We start from the raw sequence: 22,302 nt of genomic DNA on the forward strand, positions 1-22,302 counted from the left end.
AGTGCTCAGAGCCATTTGAACCATTTTTTGCTCAGAGCCATTTGAACCATTTGCTTCAGGATTCCACCAATGAAACGCAATCTAGAGTTCGCCTTACCCGCTACTTCTGTAATCTGATCATTCCATTTGAGATCATTTCGAATAGTCACACCCAGATACTTGACTGATGTTACCGCTTCCAAAGACTGATCATTTATTTTGTACTCGTACATTAATGGGGATTTTCGCCTTGCTATACGCAGTAGGTTACACTTACTAATATTGAGAGATAGCTGCCAGTCATTACCCCACGCCTTTATTTTCTGCAAATCCTCTTTGATTTGTTCACAACTTTCGTGTGATACTACTTTCCTGTAGACTACAGCATCATCGGCAAACAGTCTCAGGCCGCTGTCAACACCATCAACCAGATCGTTTATGTAAATCGTAAAAAGCAGAGGACCTATTACGCTGCCCTATGGCACACCTGAAGTTACTCTTGTTTCTGTTGAAGTTACCCCGTTCAGGACAACATACTGCTCCCTGTCTGTTAGAAAACTTTCTATCCAACCGCATATGTCACTGGATAGACCGTAAGCGCGCACTTTATAATATATATAGATGAACGAGATCACACACCTAGCTCTCGCAAAGGCGGAAAGAAGTACAGAAATTTAGTCGATACTAATGACTGCGCGTAAACATTAAACTAAGTCCAAGGTGCCGACTTTATTCCGCGGTTGCTGTAAGTGAGCCTAACTAGTGCCGATGCCTCACGATTTGGCGCACTCCTGGATGTTCTTTAACGGTCTTTGGTTCATACTGAACGTGATAGCAGACTTACGGTGTAGTAAAATTTAAACGACGGCTGTGTTACCTGTACACGATGGCGCAGTCGGGGAATGAGGAAACGGGCAGACAAGTACGTGGGTGCCAAGTGTTTGGCGCCAGAGCTGCTGGGACGTCGGTTGCAGACGGAGGCCGTGGGGTCCAGCCACGGCTATTTCAGGCGGCGGCGGCGCGCAGGTACACTCTGGAAGCCGTCTGCCCATCCGCGCCGTCGCCGAAACATTCGAGAACACCGGCAGTACTGTGTCCTCGTTCCGCAGACGCTACTCCTTGTCTTTGCAGCTGTAAGGCGCGTATTTTTGGCCTACAACACATCTCCCCTTTCCTAATAGAGTGAATTGGATAAATTGTAATGAAATTAACCTTCCTGGGTCATTAACACCTTGCGCTGGCTCTAGCTCTACATCTACATGGATACTCTGCAAATCACATTTAAGTGCCTGGCAGAAGGTTCATCGAACCACCTTCACAATTATCTATTATTCCAATCTCGTATAGCGTGCGAAAAGAACGAACACCTGTAACTTTCAGTGCGAGCTCTGATTTTCCTTATTTTATCATGGTGATCGTTTCTCCGTATGTAGATCGGCGTCAAAAAAATATTTTCTTATTCAGAAGAGAAAGCTGGTGATTGGAATTTCGTGACAATATTCCTCCGCAGCAAAAAACACCTTTGTTTTAATGTTGTCCATCCCATATCCTGTATCATTTCAGTGGCACTCTCTCCCCTATTTTGCAATAACACAAAACGTGCTGCCCTTCTTTGATCTTTTTCGATGTAGTCTGTCAATCCAATCTGGTAAGGATCCCACACCGTGCCGCAGTATTCTAAAAGAGGACGGACAAGCGTAGTGTAGGCAGTCTCTTTAGTAGATCTGTTATATTTTCTAAGTGTCCTGCCAATAAAACGCAGTGTTTGGTTAGCCTTCCCCACAACATTTTCTATGTGTTCCTTCCAATTTAAGTTGTTCGTAATTATAATTCCTAGGTATTTAGTTGAATTTGCGGCCTTTAGGTTTGACTGATTTATCATGTAACCGAAGTTTAACGGATTCCTTTTAGCATTCATGTGAACGACCGCCGGCCGGAGTGGCCGTGCGGTTCTAGGCGCTACAGTCTGGAGTCGAGCGACCGCTACGGCCGCAGGTTCGAATGCTGCCTCGGGCATGGATGTGTGTGATGTCCTTAGGTTAGTTAGGTTTAATTAGTTCTAAGTTCTAGGCGACTGATGACCTCAGAAGTTAAGTCGCATAGTGCTCAGAGCCGTTTTTTTTCTTTGTGAACGACATCACACTTTTCATTATTTAGGGTCAACAGCCAATTTTCGCACTGTACTGATATCTTTTCTAAACCGTTTTGCAATTTGTTCTGATCTTCTGAAGACCTGACTAGACAATAAACGACAGCATCATCTGCAAACAACTAAGACGACTGCTCAGATTGTCTCCCAAATCGTTTATATAGATAAGGAACAGCATAGGGCCTATAACACTACCTTGGAGAACGCCAGAAATCACTTCTGCTATACTCGAGGACTTTCCATCAATTACTACGAACTGTGACCTCTCTGACAGGAAATCACGAATTCAGTCACAAAACTGGGACGATATTCCATAAGCAAGCAATTTCACTACAAACTTTGCGTGGTACAGTGTTAAAAGCCATCCGGAAATCCACCCCGGAGCATTATCTTTCACTGAAAACGATCGTAAATGTCCGAAAATCATTTTAATGTGTGAGGAACATTCATTTCGGCGGGACCGAGGAAGGTGGCGCAGTGGTTAGCGCACTGGACTCGCTAATGTCCATCCAGATTTAGGTTTTCCGTAATTTCCGTAAATGCCGGGATGGTTGCTTCGGAAAGGTCACGGCCGATTTCATTTCCTATCCTTTCGTAATCCGAGCCTGTGCCCTGTCCCTAACGACCGCGACGTTGAACTCTAATCTTCTTTCTTCTTCATTTGGCGGATGCCCCATTTCAGAATGACAGTTTCATTCTGGAAGCAACTACCGTGCTATGTCTAAGTAATTTTGCAGGATAGGGTTTAATGAAACAAAATATATAATTCTGCGCCAGTCACGAAATTTTATACTATTCACTACGAGTTTCGATGCTTAATCGTCATCATCATCTACATCTACGTGATTACTCTGCTATTCACAATAAAGTGCCTGGCAGAGGGTTCAATGAACCACCTTCAAGCTGTCTCTCTACCGTTCCACTCTCGAACGGCACGTGGGAAAAATGAGCACTTAAATTTGTCTGTGCGAGCCCTGATTTCTCTTATTTTATCGTGACGGTCATTTCTCCCTATGTAAGTGGGTGACAACAGAACGTTTTCGCAATCGGAGAAGAAAATTGGTGATTGAAATTTCATGAGAAGATCCCGTCGCAACGAAAAACGCCTTTGTTTTAATGATTGCCACTCCAATTTACGTATCATGTCTGTGACACTATCTCCCCTATTTCGCGATAATACAAAAAGAGCTGCGCTTCTTTGTACTTTGTCAGGACCACCTGATGCGGATGCCACACCGCACAGCAATACTCCAGAATAGGGCGGACAAGCGTGGTGTAAGCAGTCTCTTTAGTAGACCTTTTGCACCTTCTAAGTGTTCTAACAATGAATCGAAGTCTTTGGTTTGCTCTACCCACGATATTATCTATGTGATCGTTCCAATTTAGGTTATTTGTAATTGTAATTCCTAAGTATTTAGCTCAATTTACAGCCTTCAGATCTGTGTGACTTATCGCGTAATCGAAATTTAGCTGATTTCTTTTAGTACTCATGTGAATAACTTCACACTTTCCTTTATTCAGGGTCGATTGCCACTTTTAGCACCATACAGATATCTTATCTAAATCATTTTGCAAGTCGTTTTAATCATCGGATGACTTTACAAGACGGTAGATGACAGCATCATCTGCAAACAATCTAAGACGGCTATTCAGATTGCCTGCTATGTCGTTAATATAGATCAGGAACAATAGAGGGCCTATAACACTTCCTTGGGGAACGCCGCATGTTACTTCTGTTTCACTCGATGACTTTCCGTCTATTACTACGAACTGTGACCTTTCTGACAGGAAATCACGAATCCACTCGCACATCTGAGGCGATACTACGTAGGCACGCAGATTGGTTAGAAGACGCTTGTGAGTAACGGTGTCGAAAGCCATCTGGAAATCTAAAAATATAGAATCAGTTTGACATCCCCTGTCGATAGCATTCATTACTTCATGAGTATAAAGAGCTAGTTGTGTTTCAAAAGAACGATATTTTCTGAATCCGTGCTGGCTATATGTCAATAAATCGTTTTCTTCGCGGTACTTCACAATGTTCAAATACAGTATATGTTTCAAAACTTAACTGCACCATCAGGTGTAAGACATATTTTACGTGGTTGTTCTTACTGGTAAGCATTGGCGATTTCGTACAGCAGCATGTGAGACGGTCAGGTAGTTTGGTTATTACTTACACTGCTTATTATTAATTGGAAATTAGCCACATAGGCTATAGATGTGACGTAGCAGCTGGTTTGTTCAGACTAATGAGGATTTTTCAAGAATCGGTCGTACAGGTGCTTCGTAAGCCACTTCTTTCGTGGATGAATTACGTTTGCTTAAGTTCACCTAATGAATCTCACCCTGGCGTGTGCTTTTCCTTCAGTTCGTTTTACCTGATCATTCCATTGTAGACTGTTTCAGACGATTACTCTGATATTTTACGGTTGTTTTGTTACGAGTATATCTAGTGATTTTTCGTCAACGGCATAATCGAACAATAGCTAACGGATCTCCTCGGATGTTTATGCGCAACATCTTAACTTTTATTTACGTTCAATATTACTTGCTAGTCCGTGCACAATCAACGATTCTCCGCAGGTATTCCTGTCTCGTTACAGCTTTCTGACGTTGCAACCTACTTCTGGACAACACCATCGTCAGCGGACAGACTCATGGTGCTTCCAATGTTATGCACTAGATCATTTGTATATACTGTAAACAGTTACGGTTTATAACATTCCCTTGGGGTACTCCTGGAATTACCTATACATTCCACATCAGTGCTGTGTTCAACGCGTTTATACATATTGGTAATTCCATTTTGTGCTATATCTCTGCTAAAGTGGCGCTAATAAGACGTCTCTGTTTGAAGTGAGGCGGGCTATACAGGGGTACATTACTCAAGAATTGGTCGAACAAGGGTTTTGCATCTCCTTTGTGGGTTAATTATTCTTCCTCATCTTTGGTACAACTTCCAAGAAAAAAAAAATCTGGAGACCGGCTGCCATAGGCAGTTAACAAGATCTTGCTCCACTCTCGATAAACCTGTTGACCCCATGTCTGAGTTTAATGCGGTTATGTTCAGCATCGGCCCTCCATCTCCGATCGGTCGATAGATGGTGCCAATGCGTGATTCAACCAAGTTACTTGCCTCCCGTTACTTTTACATCATCAACTACTGCTCTTTCTCGACTGTGTAGTTGTGCATTATGTACAGACTGCACCACCGTCTCCCCTCATGTCGTTGTTTTGTGAATCACTAATGTATAACAACGGGCGCAGTTGTTTTGATTATTGATACCCTTCCCAACTTAGTGTCAACGCAGGGGTCATTGGTCGCTGGAGATACCATCAGCTACAAGGAGAATAAATGGACGAATTAAATTTACTGGAAGAAACCAGGAAATATATTTCACAATTAATGGCTCCTCGGTTTTGAGGACGCCTAGATTGTACTTCTTGAGCTTTCTATAGTCACCGCACCCATCATCTTCACGAGTTAAAATTATTGGCTCTTGGAAACGATATCGTGCCTTAATATGCACGAATCACGACGGAGAAGAGAGAGGGACAGAGAGAGAGAGGGGGGGAGGGGGATTGGGAGCGCCATATGCAGAAAATCACATACTGTCCTGTACTCTGTAATTTGACATATTTTTCTGCATTCAGGTACTTGATAACGACCAAGAAGTTCGATGGAATGAAAGAATTTCATGTGTACAACGTATGGTGTTGATTTCCGGAATGTGTTTCGTTAAATTCATTAAGGTCGTCAGCGATTGCTGTCGTCAAACATTCATTGTATTTCGGTTCTATCAGTTTGTCAGAGAGTTGGAAAATCTGTTGCTAATGTAATGTGGAAATCAATTTCTTAGTTATAAATTAGTTTATTAAAATTCAGAAGTGGTTTCGGCTTTCCAGCCACAATCAGATCTGAAAATAAGCAATTAAAAAGAAAAAACATGTCACTGGAGTTATAAAGCAAGAAACAAGCTTACTAAATGTGCGGAAAAAAGTGAACAGATTCACCGAGTACACGTAGGCGTGTAGTCAGGTACGTAAGAGCGGAGAGTGTATATTTAAAGAGAAAGTAAATGGTACTTGTTAGGTGTATTATAAAGCTATTAATGTGTTTTTAATTACAAATAAACAAACATCGTCTGGATCAAAACTTCTTTTTCACCGACTATCGCTTACAATCTCGGTGCAGATCATATTCAGGTCTGGCGTCGTAAAGTGCAGTTTGTCAACAGTGATGTAAGACTATCGTATATGACGTTAGTTTTACGTTACTGTTGCAAACAAGATCACCGTTCCTAGTCATGGCGTCAGTTATGAGATATGTTTTTTGTTTAAATTTTCTCATTTTTACATTAGATGATGGCTTCAAAGCCGAAATGACGTGAGTTTTGTTTGAATAATATTTTCGCCATTTAACCGTTCAAACGTCCTTATTTCATGTTACTATCACGATTTCGCCCATACACCGTTTTGAAGTTCAACAATGTTGGATACAATTAGACTTTAAGTGAAGTCTTGGTCAGGATCTATTGAACTGGGTGTCGCAACGTGTAGATAAGTACATCAAAGAAATGTATGGAGACAGGCAGCAAACTTGTTTTCCAACCGTAGAACAAGTGAGCCATAAAATGAACATCAATACAATCGTTACATGTCCAGTGAATATGGTCTGAAAATAAACTATGGAAGTTACTAGTTGACTGGTGGTCGAAGATTAACACAGATGAGCATCTTTGACGACCAGTCAACCAATAATTTCCAGAGCATATGTTCAGAATCACCGCACAAGTAACGACAGTGTTGACGTCCATCTTGTGGCTCATTTGTTTTACGGCTGGAAAACAGGTTTGCTATTTGTCTACACACATTTCCTTGATTTTGTACTTATCTATACGTTGAGACACCCAGTTCAATGGATCTTGGCCGTGACTTCACTTAACAAAGTCTGATTATATCTAACAATATTGTACTTCATAATGGTTTCAGGCGGGAACTTGATATAAAATAAAGAAGTTTGTACAGTCAAACGGCGGACATATCTTTTCAGGCATTATTACATGACTATGGTCCAAAAATGCAGCGTGTTCATAGATTATCTTTACAACCTAAGACTTTAGTACCTTTAGAACTGTACTAGATATTAACAATTGGTTTTCAACATGTGATAAGATAAATCATAAAGTTTTGTTCCTCAGTTGTACACATCAATTTGTGTCCACAAACGGTACAAGATCTTCACGGTGATATATTCAGACGCATTGCAAATGCGTGCCTTCGAATCCTGTAGGTCTCTAACCTTGGTTCTGTACACCAGATCCTTTACAAAACTCCACAGGGAGAAGTCGAGGGTGTGAGGTCAGGGGACTGTGACGGCCGCTGGATTGGATCATCTCGTGCAATCCACCTATTCGGAAACTTTTCATCTAGAAATTGACGAAAATTTACGGACAAGTGGGATGGAGCCTGATAGTGCTGGAATATGGTACCAGGTTACACGTCTTCCAGTTGTGGCACGGCAAACTCTTGTAACATGTCGAGGTAAATACCACCGTTGACGGGAGACTCGATGGAAAAAAAAGGACCAGTGATGCAATTGTGCTTCAGTCCGCACCGAACATTGACATTGGGACTGTTTCTTTCCATTTCACGTGTAACATGAAGATGCTGTGAACCCCATATACGAAGGTTATGACTGTTCAGTTTGCCGGATACATGAAACGTTGCCCCATCGGAGAAACAAATCTTTTCCAAAAAGTCTTTGTGTCAATCATGCCTAGCATAGCAGCTGCAAACTGTTCGCGCTAAGGTTTGTCCATAGGATTTAATCCCTGTAGCAGCTGCTCGTCGTAGGAAAATAGCCATAACCTCTTACGCAGGACATTGTGCATTGTTGCTCGTGTCAGCTCCATCTCTCTGGCCGTTGTACGCACCGATGTTGTCGGACTCCTTAAAAGCGCCTGCCGTATCTTGTCCACGTTGGCGTCAGAAACAAATGGGCGACTCTTGCCTCCTTTTTATGGAGAACACTACCTGTTTCTATAAATGACGTATGCCAAGGCCGAATAGTTGGTCGAGGCGATTGTTGCCTTCCATACCGTGTTCGAAAGTTTCGTTGCACTTGGCTCTGAGCACTATGGGACTTAACTACTGAGGTCATCAGTCCCCTAGAACTTAGAACTACTTAAACTTAACTAACCGAAGGACATCACACACATCCATGCCCGAGGCAGGATTCGAACCTGCGACCGTAGCCTCCACGCGGTTCCAGACTGTAGCGCCCAGAACCGCTCGGCCACACCGACTGGCTTCGTTGCACTTGGGTGTAGGACGTTATCTGTATGAATCAGGCTTTCTCATGTGGCGTCGACATTTTATCAGGTTTTCAAGTTCAATTTTGCATCAGAACTGCGTCACCTGGAAGATAAAAAAAAGCTTTTTGAGTTATAAGTAGAAAAACATTTTTTATTATGTAGTAATATCTATTGTCAGATGCTCATTTTTCCATATGAGTTTATTTTAATTAGTGACTACGCAAATTACATTTTAACTATTCAATTTACGATACTAGTTAGTAGTGTACCCTAACTACAATGCCCTCTGCTGACCTCAGTTATTTGTATAAATACTAGACGCACCCAGGCCGTCACTAGCACTTACCTATATGTATAATTTTTGACGTTGATACCTACGTCAGAGCCGGCCGCGGTGGCCGAGCGGTTCTAGGCGCTTCAGTCCGGAACCGCGTGACTGCTACGATCGCAGGTTCGAATCCTGCCTCTGGCATGGATGTGTGTGATGCCTTTACGTTAGATGGGTTTAAGTAGTTCTAAGTTCTAGGGGACTGATGACCTCAGATGTTAAGTCCTGCCGGCCGGAGTGGCCGAGCGGTTAAAGGCGCTACAGTCTGGAACCGCACGACCGCTACGGTCGCAGGTTCGAATCCTGCCTCGGGCATGGATGTGTGTGATGTCCTTAGGTTAGTTAGGTTTAAGTAGTTCTAAGTTCTAGGGGACTTATGACCACAGCAGTTGAGTCCCATAGTGCTCAGAGCCATTTGAACCATTTTTTGTTAAGTCCTATAGTGCTCAGAGCCATTTGAACCTACATCAGAATATTTTATCGTGCGCTTGGCTGGTATGTATGGTTGTTAAGCATGTAAATATTTTTTTACTTTTCTTAATTATCAGTAGGCCTGTTTCAGATTTTGCTTTAGCCAATTGAACTTAGTTGATTACGACACTGTTTTTCTATTTGTAACAGATCTGAAGATGGCAAGTAGCCGAAACCGGTAATTATTAACTGTAAAATCTGTATGCTGAAGGGGGTCTTTACAAATGAAATATCTAGTATAGAATAACACTATTACATGGCCCAAAAATACAGTGTGTCCATATATTATCTTTCCAACTGAAGACTTTAGTACCTTTAGAACTGTAGTAGATATTGACAATTGGTTTTCAACATTTGATATGATAATTCATAAAGTTTTGTTCCTCAGTCGTACACATCAGTTCGCGCACCGTTAGTCGCACGTATACTGTCTAGTCGGAATGCCATTTCTCTCCACATACGATACAAGATCTTCACGATGACATGTTCAAACGCATTGCAAATGCGTGCCTTCAAGTATGTAGGTCTCTAACCTCGGTTCTGTTCACCAGATCCTTTACAAAACCCCACAGGGAGAAGTCTAGTATGTGAGGTCCAATCCTCTATCCGGAATAATCGACCGTGACTGTTTCAAAAATATGAAAAGTTTTTCAGATACCGCTACTAGTCACATTTGACAGTCGGCAACAAAAACCAAAACACTGCATTAAAACAAGCGTTCAGTTCATAGTGCTGTGGAAGGTGGGAAAAAACCGCAAATTTGCATTCAGAAGAGCAAGAACACCACCAAAAATGCAACAGGAGCGTAATATGTAAGAAATTGTCCACGCAACCTGCCACTGATGATGCCTTGCAGAAAATAAAAGTGAAACGCGTACGGCACTAAAATTGTGTTTTATTCAGTTGCTGTCAGAGGGTCCATAAGTAAAAATTATCAATATACCGTAATATTACACGCAACTGAGGAAGACAGGACTACAAAAGTTTAAGATAACTAGTCACAAAATTTGTTGCTCATTCAATTATTTATTTAGCGACGTGTATCGAGATGATATTTCATCGGGCTATATTGGCATTACAAAAAGATTTAAAGTGTTTACAGATATTAAAGTTTCTTGTGATCAACTGTGTTCTTGTGGCGTGGTATTCTTCTCGTGATTGCCAGTGACAGATTGCTAGATGTTCGGCGATGCTCGACCACCGGTTTGTGACGCAGCTGGCGCACTGTGGCGCGCCTTCCAGAGCGGCCTGCGCTCTCTCCCGGAGGCGCAGAGGGCGTGGGCGCAGCCAGGCTGGCAGCCGCTCCGCGCGCCGAGGGATAAAATTGGAAGCAGCCCGTCGGATGTGGCGCTCCGCCGCTATCGATTGCCGGCGGCCGCTGGCGCTCGCTCGCCGCTGGCCGCGCTCACCGAGTCTTCTTTTGCAGGACGAGGTCACCGCCGACGCGGCCACTGACGCGCCGATGACGTCTCCCGAGGCCGCCGAAGCCCCGCCGGCGGGCGAAACCGCAGCCGCCCCCGCTGGCGACGCCCCCGCCGCGGACGCCGCCTCCTCCGCGGACGCGGTCGGCGAGTCCACTTCGAAAGAGGACTGCGACGGCCACGACAGCGCCGACTCCGGCGAGGTCGGCGAGCCGGGCGCGACGGCGGAAGAGGACGCCAACCTGCCCGAGTGTAAGATAAAGCGCAACTACTCGTGCAGCCACTGCACCTACTTCACGCAGAACCCGCGCTCGTACCTGTACCACCTCAAGGACGAGCACAAGGAGAAGATCAGGGTGTACGAGTGCCCCAACTGCCTGTACGCGTCCAAGCACAGCCAGAAGCTGCAGCGGCACGTGCACATGGTGCACGTCATGGGCAGGGGCAAGCGGAAGAGCTCCGCGCGCTCGCCCAAGACGCCGTCGGCCAAGGCGAAGAAGGCGCCGCCGGACAGGGACAAGGGCGCGAAGGCGCCGCCGCCCCTGCTCCCCTGCTCGGACGTAGTCGTGAAGCAGGAACCTGCCGGCTCCGCTCCGAAGGAGGCTGCCGAAGACGAGAAGTGCGAAAAGGCCGACGAAATAACCGAAGACGGCAGCAAGGAGACGTACACGTGCTCGCAGTGCCCGTTCTCCGACCAGAACAAGGCGCTAGTGGCGCGGCACCAACAGGCGGTGCACCTCCGTAAGAAGTTCTTCCGCTGCAGCAAGTGCAATTACGTGACGCACATGCGCGCCAGGTTCACGAAGCACGTCAAGTACCACTCGATGCCGATGATCAAGTGCGACATGTGCGACTTCCGTACGCCGTACAAGTGGAACCTGGACAGGCACTACAAGAACCACACGGGCGACGGCGCGTTCCGCTGCTCGCTGTGCAACTTCACGGCGGACATCAAGCAGAGCCTGACGGTGCACGAGATGAACCACCACGTGCCGCCGGCGAGTGCGGGGGCGCCCGTGCCGCGCCGCCGCAACAAGGTGGGCGCCAGCGACTCGGCGCCCGCCCCCGCCCCCGCAGAGGCACTTCCACCGCCGCCGCCGCCGCCGCTCCAGGTGCCGCCCCCGCACCTACAGGCGTCGCCGGCCACGCCCACGCGCCTGCCGCCCCCGCCGCCCTTGCAGCATATTCCGACCCTCGTGTCCGACTTCCGCTCCCAGCTGCACTCGTCTCAAACTTCTTTCGAGGTAACATTGCACCTACACGTCCACAGGGGGAAACACTTGCCCCTTCACTGTAGAGAGCCTGTATAGGGAGAGAGTGGCCAACCGGACAATACGGCGCCCATTTTTCTGCCAAACTGCGGGCGGGACCTTTGAATGGCCAGTAGTGGAGTACACACTCACCGAATCAAAAGCACAAGAAAATATGGCGAAATCATTCGTTAAATGCCTTTCTTTACAGCTATAATATACTCATAGTAGACTGCTACGTACAGCACAGGAAAATTTGATACAGTGGCTGTAAAAATTATTCGTTACTTGCATTTACCTCCTTTAAAGATCGTTTACTAGACATATTGCAATGAAAGTAACGTAAATAAAAAAATATAGTGTATAGCATTTCTTTTGTATCGGAAGTGCATAACGCTAAAGATTTAACGTATCTGTATTACGTCAGATGAATGAAAGTCATAAGCAGTTGTTTACTTGTGACATGCAAAAAGTGTGAGACGTCTTGTCACGTCTTCAAACTTTTTGCATGTCACAAGTAAGCAACTGCTTACGACTTTCTTTCATATACAGGGTGATTCAAAAATGCATGTAAATATTTCAAGGGTGTATTTGTGAGGTAAATATAAGACAAAAATGTTCTATACAATTTTTTCCATACTTGGCTTATTACAGAGTTATGAACAAAACAGGATAATACATTCAATACAACGTAAGGTATTTAATTCCCAGAGTTCACAGTTTAATTACAGTGCATTTGGACTAACAACGCAAACTGATAAATAAACGTGACGTAACAAACTGAAACAATTCCTCGCGAACACTGTATTAATTTAGGTCCTGTTGATTGAACTACAGCAATGCACAATAACTAAGGAAAATTGAAGCATTTTACAGACTGTACTGTACTGTACTGTATTTGCACAAATCTTAATGCAATGCATGTTCAAAATGCTGTCCCTGAACTTGCAGACAGACCCGTGCTCGTCGCATCAATGATCTCTGCACATTACACAGTCCGTTCAACTCTCCACGAATAATTTCACAACCACCTTCAATTCTTTGTTGTAGCACTTCTCTGTTCGGTACTGCAGAAGAATACACCAATGTCTTTAGTCGGCCCCATAAATAAAAGTCTAAAGGGTTCAGGTCAGGTGATCTGGCTGGCCAAGCAATTGGTCCTCCGCGACCTATCCATCGATGTGGATACGCAGAATTGAGGTACGCCCTTACGTTGCGGCTGTAATGGGCGGGAGCACCATCGTGCATAAACCACATGGTGGCTCGTGTTGCAAGAGGGACATCCTGTAACAATCCAGGCAATTCTCCCTCCACAAATTCGCAGTACGCGTGCCCATTCAGCCTTGGAGGCAGAACATGAGGTCCGAGTAAGTAATTCCCCACAATACCACACCAAATGTTTATGGAGAATTGATGTTGATATCCAAGCACAATTCTCGCGCCAGGATTCTCGACAGCCCACTGGTGCATATTATGCGAATTGATTACACCCGCACGAGTAAACATGGCCTCATCTGTGAATAATATCCGCCGAATGAACATTGGATCATTCAAATGACGCTCTTGTAACCACTGGCAGAATTGCTGATGGCGAGGATAGTCTTCAGGTGTCAATTTATGCACTTTTTGCAGGTGAAATGGATGCAACTGTTGTCTCCGAAGCAGCCGCCATACAGTAGATTGTGGAAGTCGTACAGCTGCACTAATTTGTCTCGTACTGATAGATGGATCTTGGTCTACCAGGTCCAAAACATGTTCCTAGACGTTCACTGCATGCTCAAGTGGTCGACCTGAATGCGGCCCAGGACGAATGCCATACTCCCGCATACGTCTGTCCACAGATACAAACGTCTGATGACTTGGTAACCGTCTTCCTGGAAACAGCTCACTGTACCTTCGTCTTGCTGCAAGTGCATTTCCATCTGCTGCACCATACACAAGGTGCATATCAGCATACTCACTGTTTGAGTACATCATGTGCACGAAACCTTTGGCCTTCCGACGATGAATGAACGACAGGACGTACTTTTCCGTTACCAACAACATCAGCGCCATCTTCCGTACAGTAGGAGTAAACATCACGTGCAAACAAAAACAAACACTATTCATGCAGTTTCGAATCAACTGTTGGGAGATACGTATGTGAATTACGTACCAGAATATGGCATCCTGCTGCTTGCACTGCCGTCGTTTTGATACGGACATGACTTTCGTATTTAACGATAACTCTGGAATTAAACGTTCATGGAAAAACATTTATAGAACATTTTTGTCTTATATTTACCTCACAAATACACCCTTAAAATATTTACATGCATTTTTGAATCACCCTGTATATATGAATACCTCTCGTAGATAACAAACGAAAAAGATTACAAAAATCAGGTAATGTTAAATGTAGGCTACTGTAATAACGACCAAATATAACAAGAAAACTACCGTATCCCTTCCACCCCACAGTAAGTAGGCCTATTAAAACCTGTCTTCAAGAGTACCTACAATTATTTACTACGAATAATGTTTCAGCAACCACAACTGCGGAAAACGTGCTTACAACTTGCCTGCGTCAACAGTCAGGCAATAATACTGAAACCAAAATAATGCCTAGTGTTGTGATTCGGAACGAAATTAAGTTTGACGCTATATAGTCGAATGAGCATGGCACAACAATTACAGGAACTTTCCGTTTCCGGCAAGGACTGTCAGATATTGGCTTCAGAAAAGCTTGTGATGCTACCAGTATGCACGAACTGTTAAAGAAATAAGAGCTTAAAAACGATATACAACTAAATCGAACATACATGCACAACGCATAACAAAATCTCAATAATTCAAATACCTTTTAATCGTTTACAAAGGTCCTCTGAACTTCAATTCAACTCAAAAGCACGGCGAACATAGGAAGCGCGAGAGACGTTTGGCAAGAAAATGGCGCCAAAGCTAATCAACGAATCACGGGCAACTTCACCTATGGCCACTCTCTACTGACTTTTCATTCGTTACAGAATTCTCACATATTTCTAAAAGGGGCGTTTCGAAAGTAAGTTTCGTCATTGTTTTTCACACGGAAGCTTCATTGCAAAAAACAAACACGCCGTAGTATTGTGAACTATAGATCCTGCACTACGAGGATGGTTTGATAAGTCACCGTGCGGGATTAGCAGAGTGGACTGTGCGGCTGATCCCGGCGGAGGTTCGAGTCCTCCCTCGGGCATGGGTGTGTGTGTTTGTCCTTAGGATGATTTAGGTTAAGTAGTGTGTAAGCTTAGGGACTGATAAGCTTAGCAGTTAAGTCCCATAAGATTTCACACTCATTCACCTATTTGATAAGTCTGGTAAATTTCCATGAAAGAATGGAATATTTTTGTTGCATCTTCGTGGTTAGTAAACTTGATTATTCCAAGGATCGTACAAATAATTTCAATGTACAGGGCACACTTCATTGTTGACAGAAAACCGAGTTTCCTGCTGTTATCAAACATTTTCATTTGAATGGTTGGACCCTCGCCCAGGGCAGAACATACCCAGATGAAATTCACGCGGTCACTGCACCATCACTAAAGACCATTTTCTTTTGGGTTAGTGAATTCAAATATTGTCGGACAAGCGCCGAAGACGGAGCAAACTCCACCCGTCCAGTTCATGTCACCACAAAGAAAAATGCATAATATTCTGCTTGGAGAAAAGGTTACGAAGAAGCTGTGTGAGAAGTGAATGCCGCGATTGCTCATAGTCGACCAAAAGTGCGTCCAGCACAACATTTCAACAAAATACCTGCCGATGTTTAATCGGAATCCTCGAGACGTTTTGCGCCGGTTTGTAACTGTTGATGAAACTTGGATCCATCATCACACACCAGACTCAAAACGGCAGTCAAAACAATGGACAAGTGCTGGTGATATAGCACCGAAGAAGGCAAGGACCATATTTTAATTGGTAAGGTGATGGCCACCGTTTTTTGAGATTCCCAAGGAAGGAGCCTTATAAATTACTTGGAAAAGGACAGACCCATAACTGGACCCTACTGTGCTTCATTGTTGGATCTTTTGATACTTACGTTGGCTGAAAAAAGACCAAGGTTGGCATGCAAAAATATGCTCTTTCAACAGGATATTGCACCATGTCACACAACAGTGATAACAGTAGCGAAAGTGCGTGAACTGGAATTTGAATTGGTTCCTCATCCACCGTATTCACCAGACTTACCCACAAACGATTTTCCCAATTTCCTAACGTGGAACTTTCGCTTTCTGGCAGAAATTTTCATCAAGTGAGGGAGCTGTAGTTGCAGTCAAGTATGAGTGTTTTGACACAGCAAGGGTCTGACAAGTTCGGAAGTTATGTGTCACCAGATGTCTATATACAGGTCAAGTAATTCTTGCAAAAAGGATGAAGGTGAAGATGCAAATTACGTGCTGGTGATTTGCCCCACAAGTATTCTGTAGGGTTCCGATCAGGCGAATTTGATGGCCAAGACATTCCAAGTTAGTGCACCACAACTCTCCACAAACAATTTACATCTTGATACTGGGCTTGTGAGATAGACTGTTATCCTGGGAAGATACCAAGTGTGAAGGGTTGCAGGTGGTCTGTAATAATACTCGTGTGGTCCACAGCTGTCATGGTGCCTTCAATTACTATCACAGACCCCGTAGTATAATATTGCTCCCACCGCCTTTCACTGTGTTGTGGTGAATGTTTTGAGCAGCAATTTGCCTGGATGAATACATATTCAGGCACGAGCATCGATCTGGTGTAACAAGGAACGTGATTTATCCGATACTTTTCCACCGGTTCATTGCCCGTTCTCAATGATCCCAAGTCCGCTGCAATTGTAACTGATGTCGTCGTTATGCCAGTTGTCACTTATCCTGCTTTACAGATTGGACGAGCTTTTGACGTCCACTTTCTGTGACAAGGCATCAACGTCTGACACCTTGTCACCTACTCGTGGCTTTACTGCCTTTCAGCCAATTTCCATAGATAATCAGGGAAGTAGCACACAAACAGCCAACCGGCCTCACTGTTTCCGAGGTGCTCATTACAAGGTACAAGCCATAATGGTTATCCCTTTGTCAAAGTTGTCCGTCTGCGGATTTCACCATTTTGGGCAGCATTGTCGCTATAATAATTTCCTTTTCCTGTGTGCTCTGTGCGTACACTTTCATTACTGCATCATCAGGCGACATTAAGTTTCGCGGTGGGCATTGTCATCAGTGCATATTGGCATTAAATGACAATTATAAATTGTGAACACCAGGGGAATATGGTCTCATTAAATGGTAGACGTGTAACGTAAATGCTGAGTGTACGTCCCCCTCCATTCTTAGTTTTATTGTTGATCTGGAATAACTGGACTTTCTTATGAGTTCATTCCACAACAAATAACATACTGCTTTTAAAGTATAGCATTCTCTATGGCCCCTAAACATAATTTTTGCTGGTCTGCAGAACAGGTAAGTTCTAAAGTGACATTAGATCACATTCTGAAAATTGTTGCTGATATTATTCACTAATGACTTTTGAAAATAAATGAGCCGGCTGGAGTGGCAGAGTGGTTCTAGGCGCTACAGTCTGGAACTGCGCGACCGCTACAGTCGCAGGTTCGAATCCTGCCTCGGGCATGGATGTGTGTGATCTCCTTAGGTTAGTTAGGTTTAAGTAGTTCTAAGTTCTAGGGGACTGATGACCTCAGAAGTTAAGTCCCATAGTGCTCAGAGCCATTTGAGCCACTTTTTGAAAATAAATGAAACAACGGTCATACATGAATTAATGCCTGCTCTACATACACAGCCCTGTCACATTAATGTTACCACCTATCAAAAGCCTGGAAGACTATCTTTTGCAGTGCGGACGTGCAGGAAGAGAGTGTGCGCGGTTCTGAATGGTACTGAGAGGGATGTGAAGTCCTGCTGACTCCAGCGCCTCAGTGATCTGTGCTAGGTTTCACGGTTGAGGCTCTGTGGCACGAACAGTCCGATTGAAATGGTTCCATAGTTTCCTGACTGGGTTTTAATCCAGGGAGTTTGTTGGCCAGGGGATTACGGTAAACTCATCCTTGTGCTCTTTGTGCCACAAAATTATACTGTGAGCTGTGTGACATGTTGCATCGTCCTAGTGGTAGCTGCCATCATATGGAGAAAAACAGACTGCATGTAGGGCTGGACACGGTCCCCAGGGACGGATGCATTGCACCTTTCAGAATGACGTGCTGTAGAGGCCCGTACACAGCAATGTTCACTGAATCGTCATCGAGGAGACGCTGTTGGTAGCCCCTTGTTTCATCTAGGGATCAGATGCTCAACAGTTGCGTTCACATCTCTGCAGGTTCTGTTCACCCCTGTCATCGATGATTTGTGTGAGGTTCACAGTTTTACATTTCTGTACATTTAAAACTAATTGTATATTTTTGCACCACTTTGAAATATTATCAAGATCTGAATGAAGACTTGTACAGTTTCTCTTTTTTTTCAATCAGTACATCATTACAGATAACTGAGTCACCTGGAAAAAGTCTCAGGTTGCTATTAATATTGAATATCATGTGATTAATATACAACATGAAAATCAAGGGTTCCAACACACTTCCATAGGACATGCCCGAAGTTACTTCTACATATGTTGCTGACTGTTCAAAATAACATGCTGTGTTCTCCCTAGCAATAAATTCTCAACCTAGTCACAAATTTCATTCAATACACCATACAATCGTAATTTCATTAATTAGCATTGGTGTGTTACAGAGGGAAAAGATTTTCCGAAGTCAGGAAATCCTGCAAGTACCTGACTGCTGTGTTCCTAGCCTCTCAGGCTGTCATGTGAGAAAAGCACAGGAAATTATGTCTTTTTTTTGGCCTGTTGATAGTTTTGGCTGAGTGCTGCAGTGAAGACGAATGTGTGGATACCCAGAACATTGCCAAAGTAGAGTCTTCAGTCTGTTCTCTCTCCCTTACTCATACAGCCTTCGTCAAGCTGCAGGAGGGGACCATTCCAACGCACTGGCCTGCGGATTCTGGGTTCTGTTTCCAGCACAAAATAAATATTATTGCAGTTACTCTTGCTAACACCAGTCCAAAGTTCCCACAAGGATACCCCTTCCTCCTGATACAGATCTTAACCGCAGCTGTACTTTACCATATCTCAGCAGTTCGAAGTAGTTCTGTCAAGGCTTGATGTGCCCACATTCACTTTTATAATTGCTAGTACTGGTACACTCTAAAGAACATGGTCTTGCTGTACTTTATCTGTGGTCTCAAATGCTTCAATGGAAAACAGAAAATATATTTGTGCATTAGAAGAGAGGGAAAAAGTGTGAAACTTCAAAGTCAAAATGATCTCAACTCGAGGAATCAGGACCTTCTCGAACTCCGTGTGGTGTACGATTGTGCAACGTGCATTCATATAATTATCAATTCAGCTGCCCAACTGACATGGCTGCACAGTAATGCGTGAAACCAGGGAGACGAGGACTGCCTTGGTTCAGTCCTAGCCTGATAACTAGATCTCAGATTTTCAACATCCACAGTGAGGCAGAAAAACAATAAAAATGTGCAGTATCAAGATTCAATTCTGTATTTCTATTTTCTTCTAAAACAGCACAAGACAATCAATTTCTCCTAACTTTCTTGACTTAGGCTCATGCGGTTATCTGATAAAACATTTTTGTACACATAAAATGATGTTTCCACAAGTGACAAAGGCATACATCAGGGAAGGAACTTCGGACAAAATCAGGAGTCATAGTTAAATTTCACAAATGTACGAGGTATCCTCATTCATTAGATTCCAAGCGGTATGGAATTCAGCTGCTTTTCTTTGTCAGTGACAGTAAAAAGTGTTGTTTTGTCGACCAACTTTGTAATACAAATGTTGGAAGGAAATGATTTAATGACATGTCATTGCTGTACTTTACACACATTTCTATGAAGCAAGAACATCCAGCTCACAATTTCTTTAATTTTTCACATCCAAAATATAATTGGTGTACAGTCTGTAAATATCATATTGTGCCAACTTCGGAAGTGACTGCGGTTGGAAGGTAAGGCGAGTCTGACGTCTCATTCAGTGCTGACAGAATACTTTCGCTGCATACCTTATGTACAGCAATTCCATAGTTCACGTACAGTAACCTGTGCCACTCACCGTAGATTGCAAGGATTGGCAGCAGTGAGGGAAGGCACAAGTAGCAATAGGCCAACTCGGGTTTACAGCAAACCGAGTTAACAGAGTTGCAAGTTTGTGTAAGCTGAGTTCAAACCGAGCTAAACTGAGTTGGGACAAAAAAACTGAGATAACATTCAATGCCATTCTCTCTTTCATGTCTGCATGGCTTACCATTGAGTTTAGGTAACCAACCTGAGTTTTGCAGTTACCTAATTAGTGATTATATGTATAGTCACAAGATGAATTGCGGAAAACTATACAGAAACTGAAGTCCAAGAAATCAGCTGGTGATGATGAAATATCAAATCATGTAATAAAGCTGGTATGTGAGGAGATAATAACACCACTGCTGAACATAGAAAACTGTTCTTTCAGAAATGCAATTTTTCCAGAAAAACTGAAGATAACGAAGGTAGTGCCAGTGTGCAAGAAAGGGAGTAAGGATGATCCCAACAACTACAGACCAGTTTCACTGATATCAGGTTTCTCAAAAATCCTAGAAATGCTTATGTATACCAGATTAGTTAACTATTTGGACAAACTTAACATTCTCATACCCTCACAACATGGTTTCAGAAAGGGTAAATCTACAGAATCAGCAATTGCCAGTCTAACAGTATACATTTTACAGTCCTTAGATGAGAAAAAGGTTTTCTCTGCAAAGTTTCTGGATCTTTCAAAGGCATTTGACACCATTGACCATGAAATGCTGATACAAAAATTAAGCAACTATGGCATTCGGGGGCAACCAGGTGAATGGATAAAATCATACTTGTGCAGCTGCAAGCAGTATGTATCATCAGGAAACTTGTACCAATCGGAAACCAAATCCATCAAATATGGAGTGCCGCAGGGTTCGGTAATGGGGCCATTGTTATTTAATGTGTTTGTTAATGATATAGGTGTTGAGGAGGAAGAAAAGAAAATATTGTATGATGATGACATGACAATACTAAATAATGACCAAAATATGGAACAGCTTGAGAGAAGAGCACACATATCTGCAAATGTCACAGCTCAATGGCTGTTGGAAAATGAACTGGTTATAAATCTAAAAAAGACTATGTATGCAGTGTTTAAAAACAAGGAAAAGGCAGTAGACATGGATTTAGAGGTTGATGGAACAAGGCTGGAAGAAGTAGAATCTGCTAGATTCTTAGGTATTCTTGTGGATAATGAACTGAAATTGAAAAAACATATTAATAATGTCTGTAAGAAACTGAGCTCTGTCCTATTCTTAGTGATGCAGCTATCACAGTATTCAGACAAGAACCTTCTGTGTACAGTGTATCATGGACTTTTTGAACCATACTTACAGTATGGAGTGACTGTGTGGGACAACTCAAACAAACAAGAGACAAAATGAGTGTCCAAATTACAAAAAAAAAAGCAGTTAGGACCATTTTAAGAAGAAAGACCTCTGAAACGTGCAGAAACTGTTTCAAAAATTTAGGTATCTTAACTTTTTCATCATTGTATATATACAAAACAATAATGTACATCACAAAAGGTAGTGAGGACTGGATTACAAATGCTAGTGTACACACCCACAATACAAGAAGGAAGAATGAAGTATGGAGCATACCCCACCGACTGGCAATGCTAGAAAAAGGACCCCAGTACTCTGGTATCAGACTACTAAGAAGTCTGCCCAAAACCCTGCAAGATAGTGTACTTCATAATGACTTTCCAAAGAAACTTAAAGACTATCTAATTGAAAAAAGAGTTTTACAGTGTTGCAGAATACTTATGCCATTAAATTTGTATATATTGTTACTCATTATCAGTGATGTAAAAATGTAAGCTAAAGGTGTAGAAAAATAAGTGATAAAGAATGTTAATACTTAGACATGTCCTATATTACACGTACATTTACTGTACACAATGTAATCTTACAGGATCAAATAAAATTCAATTCAATTCAATTCAACTACATAGGGCACAATTTCTGGTCTTTCGCCTTCAAATTTTGAAGATGGACTTGTGAAAAACTTGAAACATGCAGTATAGATTTCAATGGCTATTGGTGATCGTAACATAGCTAAATTTCTTTTCAGGAGCATGACTGTGAACTGTACTACAGAATACAATTTTGAGTCTTTGGACATGAAATTTTGAAGATGGTGATACTCCCGTAATTTGCTGTAGTGGTAAGGTAGTCAAATGTCTCATCACAAGATTAATGGATGCCACTTTACAGACTGAAATTTGAAAATATGCT

General features: G+C 43.0%; 1 protein-coding gene across 1 annotated transcript in view; it reads left to right on the plus strand.

The window, feature by feature from the left end:
* The first annotated feature begins 881 nt into the window (after positions 1-881).
* The window catches only part of LOC126154210 (uncharacterized), a 79,486-nt gene continuing 58,065 nt past the window's right edge, over positions 882-22,302 (plus strand). Inside the window, exons 1-4 of the mRNA XM_049916122.1 lie at positions 882-1,005; positions 10,464-10,591; positions 10,674-11,747; positions 11,781-11,912. Coding sequence (XP_049772079.1) covers positions 882-1,005; positions 10,464-10,591; positions 10,674-11,747; positions 11,781-11,912 — 1,458 coding nt within the window. The remainder of the gene's footprint in view (positions 1,006-10,463; positions 10,592-10,673; positions 11,748-11,780; positions 11,913-22,302) is intronic.

Source organism: Schistocerca cancellata, chromosome 2, assembly GCF_023864275.1.
Source record: "Schistocerca cancellata isolate TAMUIC-IGC-003103 chromosome 2, iqSchCanc2.1, whole genome shotgun sequence".
Lineage (NCBI taxonomy): Eukaryota > Metazoa > Arthropoda > Insecta > Orthoptera > Acrididae > Schistocerca > Schistocerca cancellata.